The following is a 22,533-nucleotide window of genomic DNA, read 5'->3' as shown; positions in this document are numbered from 1 at the left end:
AAAAATACAAAAATTAGCTGGTTGTGGTGGTATGCACCTGTAATCCCAGCTACTTGGGAGGCTGAGGCAGGAGAATTGCTTGAACCCAGGAGGCAGAGGTTGCAGTGAGCCGAGATTGCACCACTGCACTCCAGCCTGGGTGACAGAGTGAGACTCCGTCTCATAAAAATAAAAAAATAAAAATAAAAATAAAAATAAATAAAATAAATAAAAACTTATCTGCTCCTGTGACATTTGTTTGATAGGGTCAGAGGCTGTGAAACTTTAGAAGCATACATGCTGTCTTTGGAATTTAAAAAATGTATCTACATGCCAACCGATCCATTATTTACTTAATATCTCTCTGTGAATTGAATCACTTTTGGAAAACTAAAACATATTTAAAAGGGAAACTTTATATCCTTACCATAAATGAAAACCACATCATTTGATCTAAGTGGAAGGTCATGGTAAGAAAAAAAGAAATGAAAACAAAACAGTGTTTTTAGATTTGATGCCTACAAAAAGTTAGGAGCCTGAGGCCTGCTTTCTTTTTTATAGGCAAGTATTTGGGAGGTATAGTCAGTACTACCAAACTGAGACTCACCCTTGCCTTAATCGAAAGGAAGAGGATAGAGGAAGATGAACATTCTTGCGCGCCCTCTGAAATCATCTCCATTACCAACTAGGGTGGCATCCCTGGAAAGAGTGAGGCCCCGGTGTTTGTGTGCAGAGACAGTTAGCGCAAGGGTTGGCATGCTGTGGCTTGCTTAATCAGTTTCAGTTTAAGATTGGTTGAAGATCTTCATGTTAAGATATGGCAGTGGCCTCTTTAAAAGTCTTTTGTGCCCGGCGCAGTGGCTTATACCTATAATCCCAGCACTTTGGGAGGCTGAGGCAGGCGGATTACTTGAGCCTGGGAGTTCGAGACCAGCCTGGCCAACGTGGTGAAACCCCGTTTCTACTGAAAATACAAAAAGAGCCAGGTGTAGTGGTGGGCACCTGTAATCCCAGCTACTTGGGAGGCTGAGGCAGGAGAATTGCTTGAACCTGGGAGGTGGAGGTTGCAGTGAGCTGAGATCACGTCACTGTACTCTGGCCTGGGCGACAAGAGTGAGACTCTGTCTCAAAAAAAAAAAAAAAAAGTCTTTTGCCTTCAGACCTTCCCCCTTCCAACCCACCCTGCCCACTGTTAGTGGATCTGTCTTCAGACGTGCTGCCTCATATTGTCCCTGTGTCCCTCGGGAAACTTTAATGGCTCCTTGTTGCCTATTTGATCCAGACCACAATGTTCAATTTGGCAACCAGTGAATCTACCACTCGAGTTTTATGGGCTTCCTGTATCTGCAGCAATATGTTAGATGGTGAGGGGACATAGAAAAAGGCAGAAATATACACCATGGTCCCAGAGTTTAAAAAATGTGTCATCTAGTTGAGACAAATCAAACACGAGTATGTGCACATATTATGGTGCATGTACACGATGAAGGGCTGGTGGTCAGAGAAGGCCTCATGAATCTGCCCATCCCTGGGCTTGGTCATCATATAGCTCATTTGTGGTGTGTGAATCTCATGCTGGCTGGGGTTTTCTTTTTTATTGTGGTAAAATATACAAAGTATAAAAGTTACCATTTTAACCATTTAAATTATACAATTCAGTGGCATTTTGTACATTCACAACGCTGTGCAGCTGTCCCCACTGTTTCAAGAAAATTTTCATCACTTCAAAGGAAACCTGTACCCGGTAAGCAGTCACTCCCCATTCTTTCTTCCTCCCAGTCCCTGCCAACCATTAATCTGCCTTCTGTCTCTATGAATTTGCCTATTTTGTATATTTCATATAAATGGAATCATATAATATGTGGCCCTTTGTATCTGGCTTTTTTCTCTTAGCATAATGTTTTCAAGGTTCATCCACATGGTAGCACGATATCAGTACTTTGTTCCCTTTGGCGGCAGAATAACATTCCATTGTATGGATATACCACAACTGTTTAACCATTCATCAGCTGATAGACATTTGGGATGTTTCCACCTTTTGGCTATTGTAAATAATGCTGCTATGAACATTTATGTGTAAGTTTCTTTCTGTGGATGTATGTTTTCAATTCTCCTGAGAATATACTGAGAAGTGCAACTGCTGGATCATATGATGATTCTATGTTTAACTTAATGAGAAACTGCCAAACTGTTTTCCACAGCAGCCATACTAGTGTACATCCCCACCAGCAAGGTGTGACAGTTCCAATGTCTCCACATCCTCACCAACATTTATTTTTCATTTTAAAAAAATTATAGCCACCCTAGTGAATGTGAAGTGTTATCACAGTATATGTATGTATATATGTATTTATTTTTGAGACAGGGTCTCCATCGCTTAGGCTGGAGTGCAGTGGTGCGATCATAGCTTCATAGCTCACTACAGCCTCAGCCTCGTGAGCGCAAGCGCTCCTTTCATCTCAGCCTCCCGAGTAGCTGGGACTCTACGCATGCACCGCCATGCCTGGCTAATTTTTGTATTTTATGTAGAGACAAGGTCTCACCATGTTGCTCAGGCTGGTCTCAAACTCCTGGACTCAAATGATCTGCCTGCCTAAGCCTCCCAAAGTATTGAGATTACAGGTGTGAGCCACTGTGCCTGGCTTCATTGTACTTTTGATTTACATTTCCCTAATGACTAATGGCATTGGACATATTTTCATGTGCTTGTTGGCCATTTGTATATCTTCTTTGGAGAAATGAGGGTTGTGGTCAACTCAGTATACCACTGGAGGCTATATGAGTAAACAGCAAACTTTCTCATAAATGCAGAATGTTGGCAAACTGACAAACTGTGTCTGCCACCCAGAAGGAATGCTGAGGGCAGTTATGCCCCAAGTGCAGTGTTTATTGTGATTAGGTACATCTGAAGCCTGTTAGTAATAATATGAACCTGTGATCAATTAAGGAGCTGACCAATCATTACCTCCTCCTCCCTACTCATTCTACCCAATAAATACGAAGGGCTGTGGAAGCTCAGGGGGGCTGCCTTTGCTCACTAGAAGCAGGGAGCTCTCTTCTTCCCCGGACCCTTCCTTTAAAACAGTTTCTTTTGTCTTAAGTTTTCATTTCTATGTTCATCCCCCTTCGTTCAGTCTCGTAATGACGGTCTCAAGTAGTAACAATAGTAACTCTTGTAATGACGGTCTCAAGTACTAACAATAGTAACTCTTGTAATGACGGTCTCAAGTACTAACAGTAGTAACTGTTGTAATGACGGTCTCAAGTACTAACAGTAGTAACTGTTGTAATGATGGTCTTAAGTAGTAAAAGTAGTAACTGTCGTGGTGACAGTCTCAAGTAGTAACTGTGGCAGTCTACCACATCCTTTGCCCATTTTTAAATTCAATTGTTTGTGTTTTTGCTGAGTTGTAAGAATCTTTATATATTCTATATAATAGACCCTTATATGATTTCCAAATATTTTCTGTCATTCTCTGGGTTTCTCTGTTTTTTAGAAATGACATCTCACTCTATTGCCCAGGGTGGTCTTGAACTCCTGGGCCCCAGTGATTCTCCCAGCTTAGCCTCTTAAAGTGTTGCTGGGATACAGGCTTGAGCCACCTCACCCAAACTTCATTCTATGGATTTTTTCACTCTCTTGATAGTATCCTTTGACACACAGTTCTAATTTTGATGAAGCCCAATTTATTTTTCCTTTTGTTGCTTGTGCTTTTGGTGCCACATGTATGAAACCCATTGCCAAATCCAGACCCATAGTGACTGGCTTCTATTCTAGGGTTGGGAGCTGTGGCTTGCCCAAGGCCATGTCCCCAAAGTCTCTCACAACTTAGCACCCAATGGATGCTCACCAGATGTTTGTAGAAGGGATGACTATGTAGTGGGATGTGAGCTGACCCTTGGTGGGGAGAGAGGTTTGTGTAGAAGTATAGCCTGACCAGGGACATGACTTTAAATAGACATTAAGGTACCTTATAAGCTGTAAGATGTGGTCTGACCAAAGAGGAGGGTACACATGAACAAATTGTGGAATTCTGGGGGACAGGTAGCTGAGTGAGGCCTTCAACGGTGGCAAGGGCTTTTTCCATGTGATTATGGAAACCTAGATCCATGGAGGAAACTTGTGAGTAGTGGAGAAAGCTCCTCAGGGGAAGGAAGGCTGGCTGTGACTTCATCTTTATACCATACTCTCTAGAATAGGGCCTGGCCGGTATTAGGCTTTAGTAAATATTCCAGTGGCCTGATGAGGGAGACTTTTAAGATATTTACATGAGAGGCTTTTCATGATATAGTCCTCCTTATATATTCTACTCTAGCTCGCCCTCCTTCCAAACTTGACCTTGACTTTCTTTTTTACCAGATTCGCCCCTCTCCTAGGTGCTGTCAGCTCAGCTGCAGTACATCACTCCTAACCCTGCTTGGAACATCCTTGCCTCTCCTCTCCTATCTAATTCATCTCATTCCTCCAGGCCCAAGACAGTATCCAGTTATCCACAGAACCTCAACACTACTACTCCAGCACATCAGTGTATGGCTCTAGTCAGCCATACACTTAGCTATACACTTACCAGAGCTTAGGGTCACATGATCTTAGGTTCAGATGCAGGCTCCACTAGTTACTGTGTAAGCTTGGGTGGGCCAGTCTCCCTCTCTCTGCCTTGGTTTCCTCATTGGAAAAATGGCAGTAATAACACTGCTAAAACAGTTCTGTGACAGTGGAATGAGATAATAAATGAGATATAAAACCCTTAGTAAAGCATCCAGCTCATAGTAAGCGGTCAAAAATGGTAGCTGTACTGTTTTCTAGTTGTTTGCTGTATTTGGCTGTTCTCGTGTTGCTATGAAGAAATACGTGAGGCTGGGTAATTTATTAAAAAAAAAGGCTTAATTGGCTCATGGTTCTGCAGGCTGTACAAGAAGTGTGGTGTTGGCATTTGCTTCTGATGAGGGCCTCAGAAAGCTTCCAATCATGGTGGAAGGCAAAGGGAGAGCCAGTGTATCACATGGTGAGAGTGGGAGAAAGAGAGAGAAGGGGGAGGTCCCAGACTCTTTTAAACAAGCAGATCTCATGTGAAATAACTGAGCGACAACTCATTTATCACTAAGGGGATGGTGTGAAACCATTCATGAGAGATCTGCCCCCACGATCCAATCACCTCCCACCAGGCCCCCACCTCCAACACTGAGAATCACATTTCAACATGAGATTTGGAGAGGACAAACATCCAAACAGTATCATTTTATATATCTAAATCTTGCTTCCTCCGCAAGATTGTGGGTTTTTTTCTTCAGGGCAGGGGCTGAGTCTTATGCTTATTTTAACTCGTATATTTGGCACAAAGTTAGGACTATAGTAAGTACTTAAGAAACATTTGTTGGTTCGAGGTGACTTTGTGATTACTCGGAGTTACTTGCTTTAGGAGACAGTATATCATTATTGAATTCTATATTATTCTACGATTCATTTTCTGAAACCCAACTTTTGCTTTGTTTTATGGGGATCTGGGACTGACTTGTGGTAATCTGATTGTATGTGTGAGCAAGTGTGTGTGTGTGTATGTGTGAGAGAGAGAGACAGAGAGAGAGAGTGGAGGGAATGGTGGAGGTAGCGACAATTGATTCCCTAAGGGACAGAGCCAGCTACAGCTCACCATCCTAACCACTGCATCTAGCTTTCCTCTCCCAGCCCTAGAGCTGGGCTGTTATCTGCCCAGGGCAGCTGTTATGGCCCTGACTTCCCTGGGGAGGGCTGCTCAGGCCTTCCTCATTCTTCCAGGCTGCCTTTACCACAAAAGGAAATGAGGTATTTTTGACCTTATCAGACTTCTCTGCCAAGGCATCATGTTTTGCAAGAGGCTATTGCCCTGGCTATATACAGTCCTGGGCAGTGTGCTAACATTAAAGAAGCAAATTCAGGATAATGGTTACCTCTGGATAAGGGAGGCAGGGCTATGAGCTCTGAGATAAAGCTTCAGTTATCTCTGAGGTATTTATTTTTTATGCAGGGCTGTGGGGCATATGAGTGTTCATTTATTATCATGAACATTATATAATCTTGTATTTGCTGCTTATCATTTCTATGCATGTATTATCCATAAATATTACCGTATTTTTCGAGTATTTTCCAGCTTTATATATGTGTTGTGAAATTTTATGTGTACTTCAGCTACCTATATTTTTTGCCTGGCAGTTTTTGAGATTTGTCTATTTTGTTTGTTTGTTTGTTTGTTTTTTTGAGATAGAGTTTTGCTCTTGTTGCCCAGGCTGGAGTGCAGTGGCATGATTTCGGCTCACTGCAACCTCCGCCTCCCAGGTTCAAACGATTCTCCTGTTTCAGCCTCCCAAGTAGCTGGGATTACAGGTGCCCACCACCATGCCCGGCTAATTTTTTATATTTTTAGTAGAGATGGGGTTTCACCATGTTGGCCAGGCTGGTCTCGAACTCTTGACCTCAGGTGATCCTCCCGCCTCAGCCTCCCAAAGTGCTGGGATTACAGGTGTGAGCCACTGTGCCTGGCCTAGATTTGTCTATACTGATACGTGTAATATTAGACTCTGTATTAATATTCCATGTTATAAAGAGATGTATCTTTTCTGCTATTGGGTAGACATTTCAGTGGTTTCCTATTTTTCACTTTTGCAAACAATGCTATAACAATAGTCTGATATGCAGTTCCTTGTGCCTAAGACAAGATACTTCTGTAGGAGTGGATTGGCTAGGCCATAGGACATATATGCCTCTCTCTTTGCTCGTATTGCCACATCGCTCCTCAGAGTGATTGTCCTACTTTACCTTCCCACCAGCAGTGCACAAATGTTGATGTTGGCCATGTCCTTGCCAACCCTTGGTAGTTGTATCTGTGCTTTCTCCTCTCTCTCCAGATCACCAGAAAAGGTGGGAGTTAAGGTTTTTCAATTAAAGGAGAATGTCAGCTCTGAAGAATTTCCTGTTACATTTACTTTAATGAGGAAAAGATTTTGTTCTCTGTTTTGGTGAAAATAATGTTTAGACTTCTGTGGAAAACAGTTACATACACTTTTTATTCTGAAGCAGAGCAGTTTTTTCTTTCTTTCTTTCTTTTTTTTTTTTTTTGCTGTTTGCATTCTTGGCAAACAAGTAGGAAAGACCAATTAGCAAGCTAATGTTCTAAATATTTACTTGCAGTAACAGTCATTTTTTAATGTTTTATATAGCATGGAACATTAGTTTTATGTTTACTGCTTTTCAATGTTTTGAATTGATTAAAATGAATTAAATTTAAGAATGTGACACAACTTTATGGATAAAGATTGATCATAATTATTTGCCACTTTATTTGCATTTTGTGAGGGAAAAATACATGGTAAGAAAATGTGTTGACATTTTACAAACAGGTTAGAAAAGTCATAAAGAGTAACTTTGACTATTTTATGTTGTCTCTTATGTTCACAGGTGGGAAAGGAGAAGTTTCACAAATCCCAACATTGGGGCTTTTGCAACAATGTTATGATGTTGGTGAGTGATGAAAAGCCTGGAATAGGTGGAGAACCACTTCTGGGGCAAAAGATAAAGCCTAAATGTAGCATATATCCTAAAGGAGATGGAAGTGATGTACCATCATGGGTAGCCTTTGATAAACAGGTAAGTCACATGACACTGGGAGGAATGCAGTCTTAGCATTTTACAGATGCTAAATAATTTAGTTTTGAGAAAGTAGGAGTCTTCAGTGTAAATGTTAAGGCTAGTTCTTTTTCTTTTTGCCTTTTCTACTTATTATTGCCTTTATTTTTAGTGTTTTATTTTTAGTGTTTCTCCCTTTGTCTTTATTTGTTTAAATTGACAAACATAATTGTATATATTTATGGTGTACAACATGATGTTTTGAAATATGTATACACTATGGAATGGCTAAATTGAGCTAATTAACATATGCATTACCTCATGTGCTTCTCTTTTTTTGTGATGAAAACACTATTGTCTTACAATTTTCAAATATACAATACATTGTTATTAGCTATAGTCATTGTGTTATACAATAGATCTCTTAAACGTATTCCTCCTAAGTGAAATTTTGCTTCTTTTGACTAAGGTTAGTTCTTCTGAAAAGATAAATTCAAGAACAAAAGTATCCTAAACAAAGAAAAATTATTCTTGCTCTGCTCTTTTTTATCAGGCACATTGGTTGCAGAATGCCAAATGTTTATCTTTCTTGGCTAATGCTTATTAACCTTTCTCTCATCTCCTTCACTGGACAGGATAATCTGTCCTATAGAAACTAAGAGTCTCGTCAGATTGTCACTTTTGCTTTTGAGTTGCCATTGACTAAATAATTGTGTTTGAGTCTGAATGTGGCTTTAAATAGGAATAGAAAAATGCCTTCTCTTCTTTTCTCCATACTAATTAGTAATAAACCGTAGTAATGATTCCCTATCCCTAAGGGCTAAAATGTGATGTGGCAAGAAGAATAGTGAAAGGAAGTGATGCCATTATTAGACAAGAGTTGGAATTTTTTAATGTATATGTCTATACACATACACACACATATACATATGGACATATTGGCAGTTGGAATGTATTTGAATATTTTTTAAAAAGGCTAAGATCAGAGGAAAGAAAAGGCGACCAGCTATATGGATATGCTGTGTTTATCAGATAGCCCTGTATCACAGCCCAATGTTCTGTTCTCCAGAAAGAACTAGTTATTAGATTATTTTAGATCCTGCAATTGAAAGATAGTTCAGGACTAGATAAAGAATTGAAACCATATCATGCTAAGTTTACCAGGTGGTTTTTAGCAGCTTTTAACATGGATTGGTTGGCAGTACTTTGATTCTAATTAAAATGTCCTCAAATTGACACATCCCCATGTCATCTGTGATAGGGTAGATCAATTAGAGTGCACATTTTTTTTTGAAGCCTAGTTCTGACACTTACAGTGATCTAACAAACCACAGGGAGGCTTCCTTCCTGGGAAACCATTTCTCCTTTCAACATGGGCCAATATTCTTTTCTTGGATTATTTTCAGTACCTGGCTCAGTGCTGGACCCAAAGCTCAAAAACAATTCTGGGCTGACTGACTTGGGTGGATTATGCATAGTTTTCTGTTACTCTCAATCTTATAGGATGTTTACTTTGCATGGGCCAAAGAAAAGATTCTATTTTTACCTCATGTAAAATAGAGGGTATCGACAATATTTTAAACTAATCCACTACTGAATAAGTATCGTAGGCCACAATGTATTAATATTAAACTATTCTCTTGCATTTCAAGTCGAAAAGTCATTTCATGTTTTTCTCAATATTTAATATGTGCCTTTCAAGCCTATTTTGCAGGCCTTTAATTACTTATGTAGAATATTTCATGAATCTGGAATAATTTTAGCTTCAGACTACTTGAGTAAACGAAGAGCTTGCTCATTTCAGGTCTAACTAAATGCAACATAATTCTTTCAGTTATTTTGTTGGTCAACTTCTATTAAATATTCATTGAGCTTTAAATGAGACACTAAGACTGAAATACTTACGTGCTCTGATGAGACTGTGAACTACAGACTAGATCCTGGTTAATACCCCAAGCAAATTATAAAGCGCTTTCTACATTAGCGGTTCAACAAAAACAAGTCAACACTTGTTAATCATTTATCTTAAAAATGAGACATTTTCAGTGCACCCCATCCCAGCCGCCCGGTCCCGGCCCCTCACTCTCCTTTGCCGCGCCACCACCATGCTCTCCGTCCGCGTCCCGCTGCTGCACATTACGGACCCGCAGCAGCTGCAGCTCTCGCCGCTGAAGGGGCTCAGCCTGGTCGACAAGGTGAACAGGCCGCCGGCCCTGAGCGGGACCCGGGTTCTGGCCAGCAAGACTGCATGGAGGATCTTCCAGGAGCCCGCGAGCCGAAAACTAAAGCAGCTGCCCCCGGCGTGGAGGATGAGCCGCTGCTGAGAGGAAACCCTTGCCGCTTTGTCATCTTCCCCGTCGAGTACCATGATATCTGGCAGATGTATAAGAAGGCGGAGGCTTCCTTCTGGACCACCGAGGAGGTGGACCTGTCCAAGGACATTCGGCACTGGGAATCCCCGAAGCCCGAGGAGAGATATTTTATATCCCATGTTCTGGTTTTCTTTGCAGCAAGTGATGGCATAGTAAATGAAAATTTGGTGGAGCGATTTAGCCAAATAGTTCAGATTACAGAAGCCCGCTGTTTCTATGGCTTCCAAATTGCCATGGAAAACATACATTCTGAAATGTATAGTCTCCTTATTGACACTTACATCAAAGATCCCAAAGAAAAGGAATTTCTCTTCAATGCCATTGAACGATGCCTTGTGTCAAGAAGAAGGCAGATTGGGCCTTGTGCTGGATTGGGGACAAAGAGGCTACCTATGGTGAACGTGTTGTAGCCTTCGCTGCAGTAGAAGGCATCTTCTTTTCTGGTTCTTTTGCATCGATATTCTGGCTCAAGAAACGAGGACCGATGCCTGGCCTCACGTTTTCCAATGAACTTATTAGCAGAGATGAGGGTTTACACTGTGATTTTGCTTGCTTGATGTTCAAACACCTGGTACACAAACCATCGGAGGAGAAAGTGAGAGAAATAATTATCAATGCTGTTCAGATAGAACAAGAATTCCTCACCGAGGCCTTGCCTGTGAAGCTCATTGGGATGAATTGCACTCTAATGAAGCAATACATTGAGTTTGTGGCAGACAGACTTATGCTGGAACTGGGTTTTAGCAAGGTTTTCGGAGTAGAGAGCCCATTTGACTTTACGGAGAATATTTCACTGAAAGACTAACTTCTTTGAGAGGGGAGTAGGCGAGTATCAGAGGATGGGAGTGGTGTCAAGTCCAAAAGAGAATTCTTTTACCTTAAATGCTGACTTCTAAATGAACTGAAGATGTGCCCTTATTTTGCTGATTTTTTTTCCATCTCATAAAAAAAAATCAGCTGAAGTGTTATCAACTAGCCACACCATGAATTGTCCATAATGTTCATTAACAGCATCTTTAAAACTGTGTAGCTACCTCACAACCAGTCCTGTTTATTTATAATGCTGGTAGTATCACCTTTTGCCAGCAGGCCTGGCTGGCTGTGACTTACTATAGCAGTGACAATGGCAGTCTTGGCTTTAAAGTGAGGGGTGACCCTCTAGTGAGCTTGGCACAGCAGGATTAAACAGTCATTTAACCAGCACAGGGAGTTGAAAGTTGAAAGATGCAGCCTCACTGCTTCAGCGCAGATTTCAATGTTTACTTAAATATAAAACTGGCACTTTACAAACAAATAAACATTGTTTGTACTCACAAGGTGATAATAGCTTGATTTATTTGGTTTCTACACCAAATACAAAGCATTCTCCTGACCACTAATGGGAGCCAATTCACAATTCACTAAGTGACTAAAGTAAGTTAAACTTGTGTAGACTAAGCATGTAATTTCTAAGTTTTATTTTAGTGAATTAAAATACTCGTTAACCAACTTTAAAGTCAGTCCTGTGTTTAGATAGATACTAGTCTGTTGGTGCCAGATAGAAGACAGGTTGTGTTTTTATCCTGCGGCTTGGGTAGTGTCCTGGGATTCTCTGCCCCCTCTGAGTAGAGTGTTGTGGGATAAAGGAATCTCTCAGGGCAAGGAGCTTCTTAAGTTAAATCACTAGAAATTTAGGCATGATCTGGGCCTTCATATGTGTGAGAAGCTGTTCCATTTTATTTCTCACTATATTTTCCCCAATTTCTAGTTGATAAGAAAAAATTATTGAAGAGTTTTTTTTTCTTTTTTTTTCTTTTAATACAAGAATATGTCTCTTTTTATTGAGGTCTTTTTTATGTGCTATGATTAAATTAAATGAGATAATGCTTTAAAAGCACTTATATGTGGGAACTAAGGTAGTATTGTAAAATTTCAAGTCATCCTTAAACAAAATGACCAACCTAAGATCTTGCTCCTGTTAAGTGGTGAAATCAACTAGAGGTGGTTCCTACAAGTTGTTGTTTATTCTAGTTTTGTTTGTGTGTAAGTACGTTGTATGAGTTAATTCATTTATATTTACTATGTCTTTTAAATCAGAGATTTTTTATTATGTATGTCCTTTTAGATTTTACCTGTAGTTCATACTTTAAAATAATCACCCAGTGTCTTATTCTAGCATTGTCTAAATCTGAGTATTATCTAGGGGAATCTTAAACTTCAGTAGGAAACCATGAGTTATTCATACAGTTTCCATTCAAATATTAATTTCAGAACGAAACAAAAAAATTTTTTTTTTTTGAGACGAAGTCTCGCTCTGTCGCCCAGTCTGGAGTGCAGTGGTGCGATTTTGGCTCACTGCAACCTCTGCCTCTTGGGTTCAAGCAATTCTCCTGTCTCAGCCTCCCGAGTAGCTGGGACTGCAGGTATGTGCCACCACACCTGGCTAATTTTTTTATTTTTAGTGGAGATGGAGTTTCACCATATTGGTCAGGCTGGTCTCGAACTCCTGACCTCAGGTGATCCACCCACCTCAGCCTCCTAAAGTGCTGGGATTACAGGCATGATAAACAAATATTCTTAATACGGCTACTTTGAATTAATCTGCCTTTATGTTTGGGAGAAGAAAGCTGAGACATTGCATGAAAGATGATGAGAGAGAAATGTTGATCTTTTGGCCCCATTTGTTAATTGTATTCGCTATTTGAACATTGTCCTGTTCTATTGTTAGTTTCCTTCATCATTTATGGTATAGTCAATTTTTAAATCTCTGTAATATGATACATTTTCCTATCTTTTAAGTTATTGTTACCTAAAGTTAATCCAGATTATATGGTCCTTATACTTGTACAACATTAAAATGAAGAAAGGCAAAAAAAAAAAAAAAAAGACGTTTTCAACTTGTTGCCAGTTTTTCCAGTAGCTTTTAATCCTAGCAATATATCTAGCATTACACTCTCAAATAATACAAAGTAAAAATAAAGACAGTTCTTTGGAAAGTGTATTAAAATTAATATTTGTAGTAGATGCTCTTTGTGCCCACCCAGATCCATGCTGGGGTGGTGATCCCCCACCCCCAGCTGTGACAAATGGTTTGACAAACAGCTCACACCTGTAACCCTCTCTGGAGATTTGCTCTTGGCTGATGGGAGTTGCATCTCTCAGAGACACCTGAGAGGTTACACCGGCCCCTTTCCCCTAAGAGGGGGCAGCTAATAACTGATTTATCAAGGGTAAAAAAAGGTCAGCTTCCTTGCCTGAAGGGGGGATGATTCTTTGCTATGATTCAGGCTCCATAGCCCCTCGTGCATCAGACTAAGGCTACACTTGACCTGAGAATGCATCCTTGCTTGCGCGGTTCATTTCCCTTTCCTTTGCTGCTTCCCTCACTCCCTTACAGGTTTCTCCCAAGAGTCTGCCCTTAATAAATCACATGCACTAAAATCCCTGTTTCAGGCTCTGCCTCTATGGAACCCCAACCTAAGACAACATTCCAGGTTTTAATCCATAATTCTGAAAGCAACCACCAAAATGCCTTGCTCAAGTAGACTATCACATTACAAGCAGAGAAAATGCCTTTTGCAATCACGAAAAGGAGCCAGTATTTGTTATCCCGCATGGCCCCTGCGGCAGACACTTCTAGCTGTTTATCCTTTATGCATTCTACCCTTCCTTCTTATAGGCAGAACGGTTTTATGCAGGCTGGAATTGTGCCCACTTAAATGTGTTACCTCCCTAGGCTCCTTGCAGCTAGGGCTGGCCGCATGACTCACTTTTGGCCAATGATATATGCATTAAGATTTATTGGGTGGGGCTCGTGGGAGAGTTACTATTTTTCTAATGAAAACAGGCTCAGCAGGTATGATTTTCCTGCCCTTTGCCCTCCTTTTGTTTTTCCTGTCTGGAACTAGTGTTACCGAACCAAACTGGGTCCATTTACCTGCATGCAAGGGAAAGCCAAACGCCAAAGCACCAGGTTTTTGCAGCAAGAAAGGTTTATTGAGTTGATTGGCAAGGAGACAGGAGGAAACACTCAAATCTGTCTCCTGGAGCTGGGGGCTGGGTTGGGTTTTATAAGCATAGTGTAATGAGGTGTGATCTGATTGCATCTTGCAATGAGGTGATGCTGGGAGGCATAATCTGATTGGATCCTGCTATGGGGTGACACCAGAGCGCGATCTCTTTGGTTCCTGGATCCTGCCATATGGGGTCCACTTCTTAATTCAGTCCCTGTTCCTTGGTCCAAGCACTTAGGTTTCACCTGTGCACACTTGGTTCAACTGGGCATGCTCGGGTTGTATGACCTTCAACCCTGGGGTCCACGGCAACTGAAAAACAACTCACGATTTTGTTTTATAAAAGTTGAACTAGATTAGTCTGGTGCGGTTACACTAGGACATAATTCCTAGGGCACAGCAGCTATCTTGTGAGCATGACAGAGATAAAGGAAACCTAGGTCCTTGTTGGCATCATGGAGCCACTGTTTAAGGCCCAGGCTGCCTCTCTTTGGACTTGTAGTTATGTGAGAAAAATCAGGCTATATTTCAGAGATTCTCAACCTAGCAAGGTATTTGGAAATATGTGGAGGTGTTTTGAGTTGTCACAATGATCAGGAGCAGGGCCAGACTAGGGTAAGGCAAATGAGGCACTTGCCTTTGGTGCAACATTTAAGGGGTGCCCCAAAACTCAGCAATTAAGCTAGATAATATTTTATTATCTAATTATTATTATTATCTGTTATTAAGCTAGTATAATATTTTTAAAAATCAAATTAATGCCAGAAATTCATGATGAACAAAATGCCAACATTTGAAATAAAGACAAGATCAGCAACTGTGCCATGGAAGTTATATTGGAGCCTGAGGCAAAAGGAAAAATCAGTAATACTGATCCAATCTTCATTAAAAATTTGGCATTTTGATATTTTGTTTCTCCTGGATATTTTGCATTAATTTTGTTTTATTTTATTATTTTTTTTTGAGGCAGAATCTCGCTCTGTTGCCCAGGCTGGAGTGCAGTGGCACGATCTTGGCTCACTGCAACCTCCGCCTCCCAAGTTCAAGCGATTCTCCTGTCTCAGCCTCCCGAGTAGCTGGGACTACAGGCACCCACCACCACACCCGGCTAATTTTTGTATTTTTAGTAGAGACGGGATTTTGCCATGTTGACCAGGCTGGTCTCGAACTCCTGACCTCAGGTAATCCACCCCCCTCAGCCTCCCAAAGTGCTGGGATTACAGGCATGAGCCACCACGCCTGGCTTGCATTAATTTTGATGTTTTAAATCGCCTCACCCTAGGGCCAGCCCTGACCAGGAGGTGCTGCTACCATTGAGTATCCAGGGGCCAAGTGTATATTTTATATCCTGCAGTGTGGGGAAGGCAACCCTACATTGGGGAAAAATTGTTCTACCTCAAATGCCAATACTGTTTCCACTGAGAAACACAGTGTGTGTACTACTTGCTTAAAACCCGTAGCATTGGGAGAATTTCTAAAAACAGGCAAAAGAATTTTGCTTAATACTGCACCCACCCTTCAAAGACTTCGTTATTTCATTGAATTCATTTAAATAAAAGCAGACTATGATGGGACCAAGACAAAAACAAGAGTATTCCATAATCATAACTGTCTGAACACAGAACACTGTCCAAGTCACAAAATGCATCACTCACGCCAGTTATTTCCAGTCATCATCCCAGTACCTCCATGAGTAAGAAGCAAATATAGACGGTTGTCCTCATCATATAAATGAAGAATCATTCTCAAGGAGAAATGGAGCAGGAACCAGAGTCTGAGACTGGGTGTTGGAGGCACTGATTCTGGTTCTGGTCCCGCCATTAACTATATGTGTGATTGTGGCTTAGTCACTTTACCTCTCTGGGCCTCAGTTTCCTTAACTATAATGCAGGACTTGGCTAGCTGATCTGTAAGGCCCTTTTACCTCTGGCAATTTATGTCTAAAACTTGACTAAAGTCAAATTCAGCTTGTTTATCCTAGAACTGAGCCCAGACCCTGGATCTAATGGCCTAGGACTCTCTAATTACATCAGGCACCCACTACTTCATTATTAATTGAAATTTGGCATTTAGCAGTTTATGCTACGCTATGGTGGCTGTATAAGATCTATAGTTAGCTGCTTTTATAAAACGTTGGAATATTTAGAAATATACAAATGACTGAATGTTTTTATATGACTTTCGTCTGGATGTTAAGCCCCATTTACATAGACTCTATAATTTTGCTCTCATTTTTCATTTGTCAACAGCTCCTAGTTAGCCTAATTTGTTTGCTATTTCACAAATGACTCAGTTATAGTAAGTGGCAAGATAAAAGTTGATCTTATGGGATATGCATACATTTGAAAATATTATTTCTTTTTTTTTCCATCTATTGTAAACATAATGATTATAATCAAAACTACTGACCGCACAATTGAATTTTAATCACTTACATTAATTGACATCGAGCTTGTAATGAGCTGATTATTTATGTAGCTGATTATTTATGTAGCTGTGTGACTCTATGATTTGAACAATATAAAAATAAATTTTTAAAATATAATTTGGTCCCCTGGGTCATCTTAATTTTTTTTTTTTTTTTTTAGATTAAACAAGTTAGTTTATTATTCATTTGCAGCAAGGGAAAAAACATACCCTAAGCAACTGTGGGATGTCTAATGAAGCAGGTGTTAGAAAAGGCTTATTATAGGATTTGGGCTTGTGTTAAGTAATTGTGGGGAGTGATTAAGGAAGCAGGGCTTTGCTCTGGATTGGGTGCTATCAGGAAGTAGGGGTACATCTACAACTGGGTATCTTAATAAATCTCAGAGAGAGAGAACAGACTAGAGTGAGTCTATACCTATAATTGGGAGAGAAGCAGCTGTCACTTCTGTGAGCCAGGAGAGGGGGATGTTTGACATTTCATGGCTGGACAAGGTTCATTTTCTGTGTTTAGATGTGACTGTGGAGTGGTCTTGGTTTTGTCTTGATCCGTCACGGTCACAGAGTGGCCTTGTCTGATGTTGGTGGTCTCTGAAATTATTCTTGTTTAGCAGGAGAACACCAAGGCCTAGCTGTGGATGCCAGGCCAGCTTGTAACAGCACCAAGACCAGCTGATAGTATAGGCCGGCTCCTGGATGTCAGGGGCTACTTTTCTCTTTCTTACCCAGTACTAGCTAGAATTTTTAATTTTCCTGCAGTAGGATTAACGAATGATCAGGTACATTATAATTTCACTTGGTTAACAAAGAACAATACGTAAATACAGATTCTTGAAGTTTTGCCTAAAGCCAGTTAGGAATGTTATAAAATATAATCAGAATATATAAAAATAAAATACAATTAAGCTTTTAAAAAAACTGGAAAATACATTAGATATACCTTTAAACCATACCCGAAATTTCAAATGGAAATCTTTCTATAGGTTTATATAATTTTCAGATTATCTGACTCTTGCTATTACCATGTCATAAAAGACACCAACATGTATAATTATAAGACAACGTAATTGCAATACATTGCCGTTTTAATCCCATGTTTTATATCACAAGTACACAGATCTTCAGCTATTTAGTTTTAGAGAAGAAATAAAAAATCTTGCCTGAAATCAACCATGTCATACCCCAAATTCTCAACTATGCATTCTGCATTTGTCACTAAGAATAAAACACTTAGTCTTTAAATTTATATTAAAGTGATAAAGCTTCCAATTTCATTGTATTATGTAGGTTTCTTTAATCTTCTTTTGAAATTCAAAAGGCACTTAATAAAAATAATCCCCAAGTCTGAAATAAATGTTTTTGGAATAAAAAGAATGAGAATCATAAATGAGCCTTTTACTAAAGAAGAGAGTTCTTCCTTCCCTCTTTTCTAAAACCTAGAATTTAGCTATTTGACAACATTTTAAGGCCCTTCCCTCAGGCCAAAACTTTTTATCAGTAACTAGGCCTGTGGCTTATTCTGATTAGTCCAAAGTTAAAATTGTCTTTTTGAACTTTAACTTTTGTAGGTACCACTACATCCCCATTAGAATGGCTATAATTTTAAGACTCTTACCACTAAGTGTTGGTGATCATGTAGAGAAACTAGAACCTTCATACATTCCTGGTAGGAATGTAAAATGGTGCTGCCGTTTTGAAAGACAGTTTGACAGTTTCTTAGTTAAACATATACTTGCTGCATGACCCAGTAATTCCACTTCTATGTATCCATCTAAAAGAAATTAAAACATGTTCACACAAAAACTTGTGTGTGAAATGTTTATAGCATCATTATTCGTAGTAGCCAAAAAACAGGGAACAACCCAAATGTCCCTTAAGTAATAATGGATAAACAAAATATGGTTATGGTATATCTACATAATGAAAACTATTCAACAATAAAGAAACTTAATGATATATATGTTACAACATGGGTGAACCTCAAAAACATTACACTAAGTAAAAGAAGCCAGACACAGAAGACTTCCTATTATATGATTCCATATATATGAAATCCTAGAAAAGGCAAATACATAGGAAAAAGCAGATCAGCAGCTGACTGGGGCTGATGGTGGGAGAGGGGACTTTTGTGGGGGAAGTGATAGAAATGTTTTAAACTGGATTGTGGTGATGATTACACAGCTCTGTAAATTTACAAAAAGCCATTGAACTGTATGCTTAAAAGTAGTAAATTTTATGGTATATAAATTACAGCTTAAAATATTAGTTTGTTTGGGTTGCCATTGTAACTGCCCAACTGGTTCACCATGCCTGCTGCCTAGACAGAGCCCATTTATCAAGATAGGGGAATTGTAATAGAGAAAGAGTTATTCACACAAAGCTGGCTGTTCAGGAGACCAGAGTTTTAATATTACTCAAATCAGTCTCCCACAAAACTCAGGAATTGGGTTTTTTAAGTATAATTTGGTCGGGGTGGTCGGTGGGGGAGTGGGTTGGAAAATGGGGAGTGCTGATTGGTCAGGTTGGAAATCATAGGGAGTTGAAGCTGTCCTCTTGCACTGAATTGTTCCTGGGTGGGGGCCACAAGGCCAGATGAGCCAGTTTGTCAATCTGGGTGGTGCCAGCTGATCCATTGAGTACAGGGTCTGCAAAATATCTCAAGCACTGATGTTAGGTTTTCCTTTTTTTTTTTTTTTTTTTTGAGATAGAGTCTCACTCTATCGCCCATGCTGGAGTGCAGTGGCGTGATCTTGGCTCACTGCAACCTCCATCTCCTGGGTTCAAGCGATTCTCCTGCCTCAGCCTCCCAAGTAGCTGGGACTACAGGCGCGTGCCACCACACCCAGCTAATTTTGTGTATTTTTAGCATAGATGGGGTTTCACTGTGCTGGCCAGGATGGTCTCGATCTCCTGACCTCATGATCTGCCCGCCTTGACCTCCCAAAGTGCTGGTGTTACAGGTGTGAGCCACTGTACCTGGTGATGTTAGGTTTTGTAATAGTGATCTTATTCATCCCCAGGAGCAATTTGGGGAGGTTTAGAATCTTGCAGCCTCCAGCTATATGACTCCTAAACCATAATCACTAATCTTGTGGCTAATTCCTTAGTTCTGCAAAGGCAGTCTAGTCCCTAGGCAGGAAGGGGTTGTTTTGGGAAAGGGCTAGTATGTTTTTGTTTCAAAGTTTAACTATACACTAAGTTCCTCCTGAAGTTAGTTTGACCTATGCCTCAGAATGAACAAGGACAGCTTGGAGGTTAGAAGCAAGATGGAGTTGGTTAGGTCAGATCTCTTTCACTGTAATAATTTTCTCAATTATGATTTTTGTAAAGACGATTTCACCATAACAAAATACTACAGACTGGGTGGCTTAAACAGAAATTTTTTTTCTCACAGTTCTGGAGGCTGGAAGTCCAAGGTCAAGGTGCTGGCAGGGTTGGTTTCTCCTGAGGCCTCTCTTCTTGTCTTACAGATGACTACCCTCTTGCTGCCTCATCCTCTGTGCACACTAATTATAGTTATTTTGAACATAAAATCCTTGTCATTTGTAAGATTTTAGTTCACAAATTAGGAAGAAACTGATAGTCACTATTTGACTTGTTGACTTAAATTTTAGGCTGATTTATATTTTGTTCTGAACTTTTAATCTATAAAAGTCATGGTTATTTATGTATTCTTCCCCCCCTGAGTTCAAACCAGCTGCAAGTTTATTTGAAATATTAAAAAAAAATTCTTTACCTTCCTTTATTTTGTATTTGCAGGACTCTGCCCTATGGTAAACTCACTTTTTGTAACGCTGATGGTGGGTGATAGCACAAATGCCATAGACCATATAATCTAGCTGTATTCTTAAAAAAATTTTTTTAAAAGTAATTTTGGACTCACAAAAAGTCACAAAAATAGTACAGAGAGTTCCTGAATACCCTTTTCACAGCTTTCCCCGATGATAACATCTTATATAACAGTTTGATATACCTTATCAAAACCAGGATTTTACCTTCTGCAACATGGTAAAACAAGAACAAAAATGCAGGAAATCAGCATTGGCATTGTGAACCCCAAAGTATCTGAGACAGGTCTCAATCCATTTAGAAAGTTTATTTTGCCGAGGTTAAGGATGTGCCTGTGACAGCCTGAGGAGGTCCTGACGACATGTGCCCAAGGTGGTCGGGGTACAGCTTGCTTTCATACATTTTTAGTGAGACATAATACATCAATCAATATATGTAAGATGTACATTGGTTTGATCTGGAAAGGCGGGCCAACACAAAGCCGGGGAGAGGCTTCCAAGTCACAGGCAGATTCAAAGATTTTCTGATTGGCAATTGGTTGAAGGAGTTATTATCAATATAAAGGAATGTCTGGGTTATGATAAGGGCTTGTGGAGACCAACGTTTTATCATGCAGATGCAGCCTCCAGGAAGCAGGCTTCAGACAGAATAGATTGTAAATGTTTTTTATCAGACTTAAGGTCTGTGTTGACGATAATGCTGGTCAACTTTTCCTGAATTCCAAAAGGGAGGAGGGTATAATAAGGAATGTCTGGTTCCCCCTTCCCATCATGGCCTGAAACTAGTTTTTCAGGCTAACTTGGGAATGTCCTTGGCCTAGAGGAGGGATCTGTTCAGACGGCTGGGGGGCTTAGAATTTTATTTTTGGTTTACAGTATAGTACTATTAACTAAACCACAAACTTTATTTGGATTTCACCAGTTTTTACATGCACTCACTTTTCCCCCCTTAGTTTAACAGTCCTATGGAATCTTATCCCATATATAGATTCTTGTAACCACCACCATGTTCAGGATACAGAATAACTGTGTTCTTTAGGATTTTGCTGTTTGAGTCCTCATTTATTGAGGTAAACTTCATTTTAATTCTTAAAATCAACTTTATTGAGGTATAATTTTTATGTAATAAAATGAGCCTTTTTTTTTTTTTGAGACAGAGTCTCACTCTGTTGCCCAGGCTGGAGTGCAATGGCGCGGTCTCTGCTCACTGCAACCTCTACCTCCTGGGTTCATGCAATTCTCCTGCCTCAGCCTCCCAAGTAGCTGGGATTACAAACGCCCGCCAGCATGCCTGGCTAATTTTTGTATTTTTAGTAGAGACGGGGTTTCACCATGTTGGCCAGGCTGGTCTCGAGCTGCTGACCTCGTGATCTGCCTGCCTCAGCCTCCCAAAGCGCTGGCATTACAGGCATGAGCCACCACACCTGGCCAAAATGAGCCTATTTTAAGTATACAATTCCATTAGTTGTGACAAATGTATGCATCTGTGTAACCACCACCCCAGACACCGTCTAGGACGTCTCTGTTGCCTCAGGAGGTTCCCTTATTCCCCCAATTCGTTTAGCCCTTTCCCATTGTTCTGACTTCTATCACCATAGCTTAGTCTTTCATTTTTTTCTCAGATTTCAGATAAACGGAATCTTATGGTGCATCTGCCCTGGAGTCTAGCTTACTGTTTGAGATTTAAGATTTGAGGCGCAGCTTTGACAATGTGTATATAAACAAAGTGTAGCAAGTTCATGTAATAATATACTATAACAGATTTCTGGGCATTTTACAGTCCTTTTTAGTCCTCTGGTTTGATATCCCTTTACTTTAAAACATTCTGCTTCCATTTTTTCAAATTACTCTTCTAACCTCCTTCAGAGGTTTTAAAATACTTTAAGATGTTAATAACACCACGTTATTCAAAGATATGAAGAAATGCTTATCTCCATTCTTTTTTCAATGTTGTCCCATTTCCTTTTCTTTTATTCCATCTCTCTCAACCTTCTTGTCCCTTCCCTTCTGGTGTTTTTTTTTTTTAATTTTATTTTTATTTTTATTTTTTTTACCTTTTTTCTGTTTTCTTTTCTCTTTTATTGGACTTCTGTCTCTTCATCCTCATTCTCTTTACTTTCATCCATTTTTATTCATCTTCTATTGTGAGTGCCCTATTTAACTTTCTTCCTTTCCTTACTTTGTCTTCGCCTGTTTCTGGCCTTGCAGTTGCTGACTTCTCTTCTTAGGAGAGTATCATCATTGTTGTCATCATCATCATCATCGGTTTTTTTTTTTTTTTTTTTGAGATGGAGTCTCGCTCTGTCGCCCAGGCTGGAGTGCAGTGGTGCAATCTCAGCTCACTGCAACCTCCACCTCTCGGTTTCAAATGATTCTTC

General features: G+C 40.0%; 1 protein-coding gene and 1 pseudogene across 2 annotated transcripts in view; both read left to right on the top strand.

The window, feature by feature from the left end:
- EFHC2 (EF-hand domain containing 2) overlaps nt 1-22,533 on the top strand; it is a 199,231-nt gene that overhangs the window by 22,196 nt on the left and 154,502 nt on the right. Inside the window, exons 1-2 of one of the 2 annotated variants that reach the window (XM_063804773.1) lie at nt 5,860-5,965; nt 7,412-7,600. In XM_063804773.1, coding sequence (XP_063660843.1) covers nt 7,466-7,600 — 135 coding nt within the window. In that variant the 5' untranslated portion in view covers nt 5,860-5,965; nt 7,412-7,465. Of the gene's footprint in view, nt 1-5,859; nt 5,966-7,411; nt 7,601-22,533 lie in introns of those variants that run through there. The other variant, XM_016947523.4, reaches the window with a different exon arrangement.
- Nucleotides 7,804-12,919, top strand: LOC104003880 (ribonucleoside-diphosphate reductase subunit M2-like; annotated as a pseudogene).

The sequence above is a fragment of the Pan troglodytes genome, chromosome X (genome assembly GCF_028858775.2).
Source record: "Pan troglodytes isolate AG18354 chromosome X, NHGRI_mPanTro3-v2.0_pri, whole genome shotgun sequence".
Classification (NCBI taxonomy): Eukaryota; Metazoa; Chordata; class Mammalia; order Primates; family Hominidae; genus Pan; species Pan troglodytes.
Note: the sequence above shows the minus strand (reverse complement) of the source record. Positions and strands in the feature narration are given on the sequence as shown.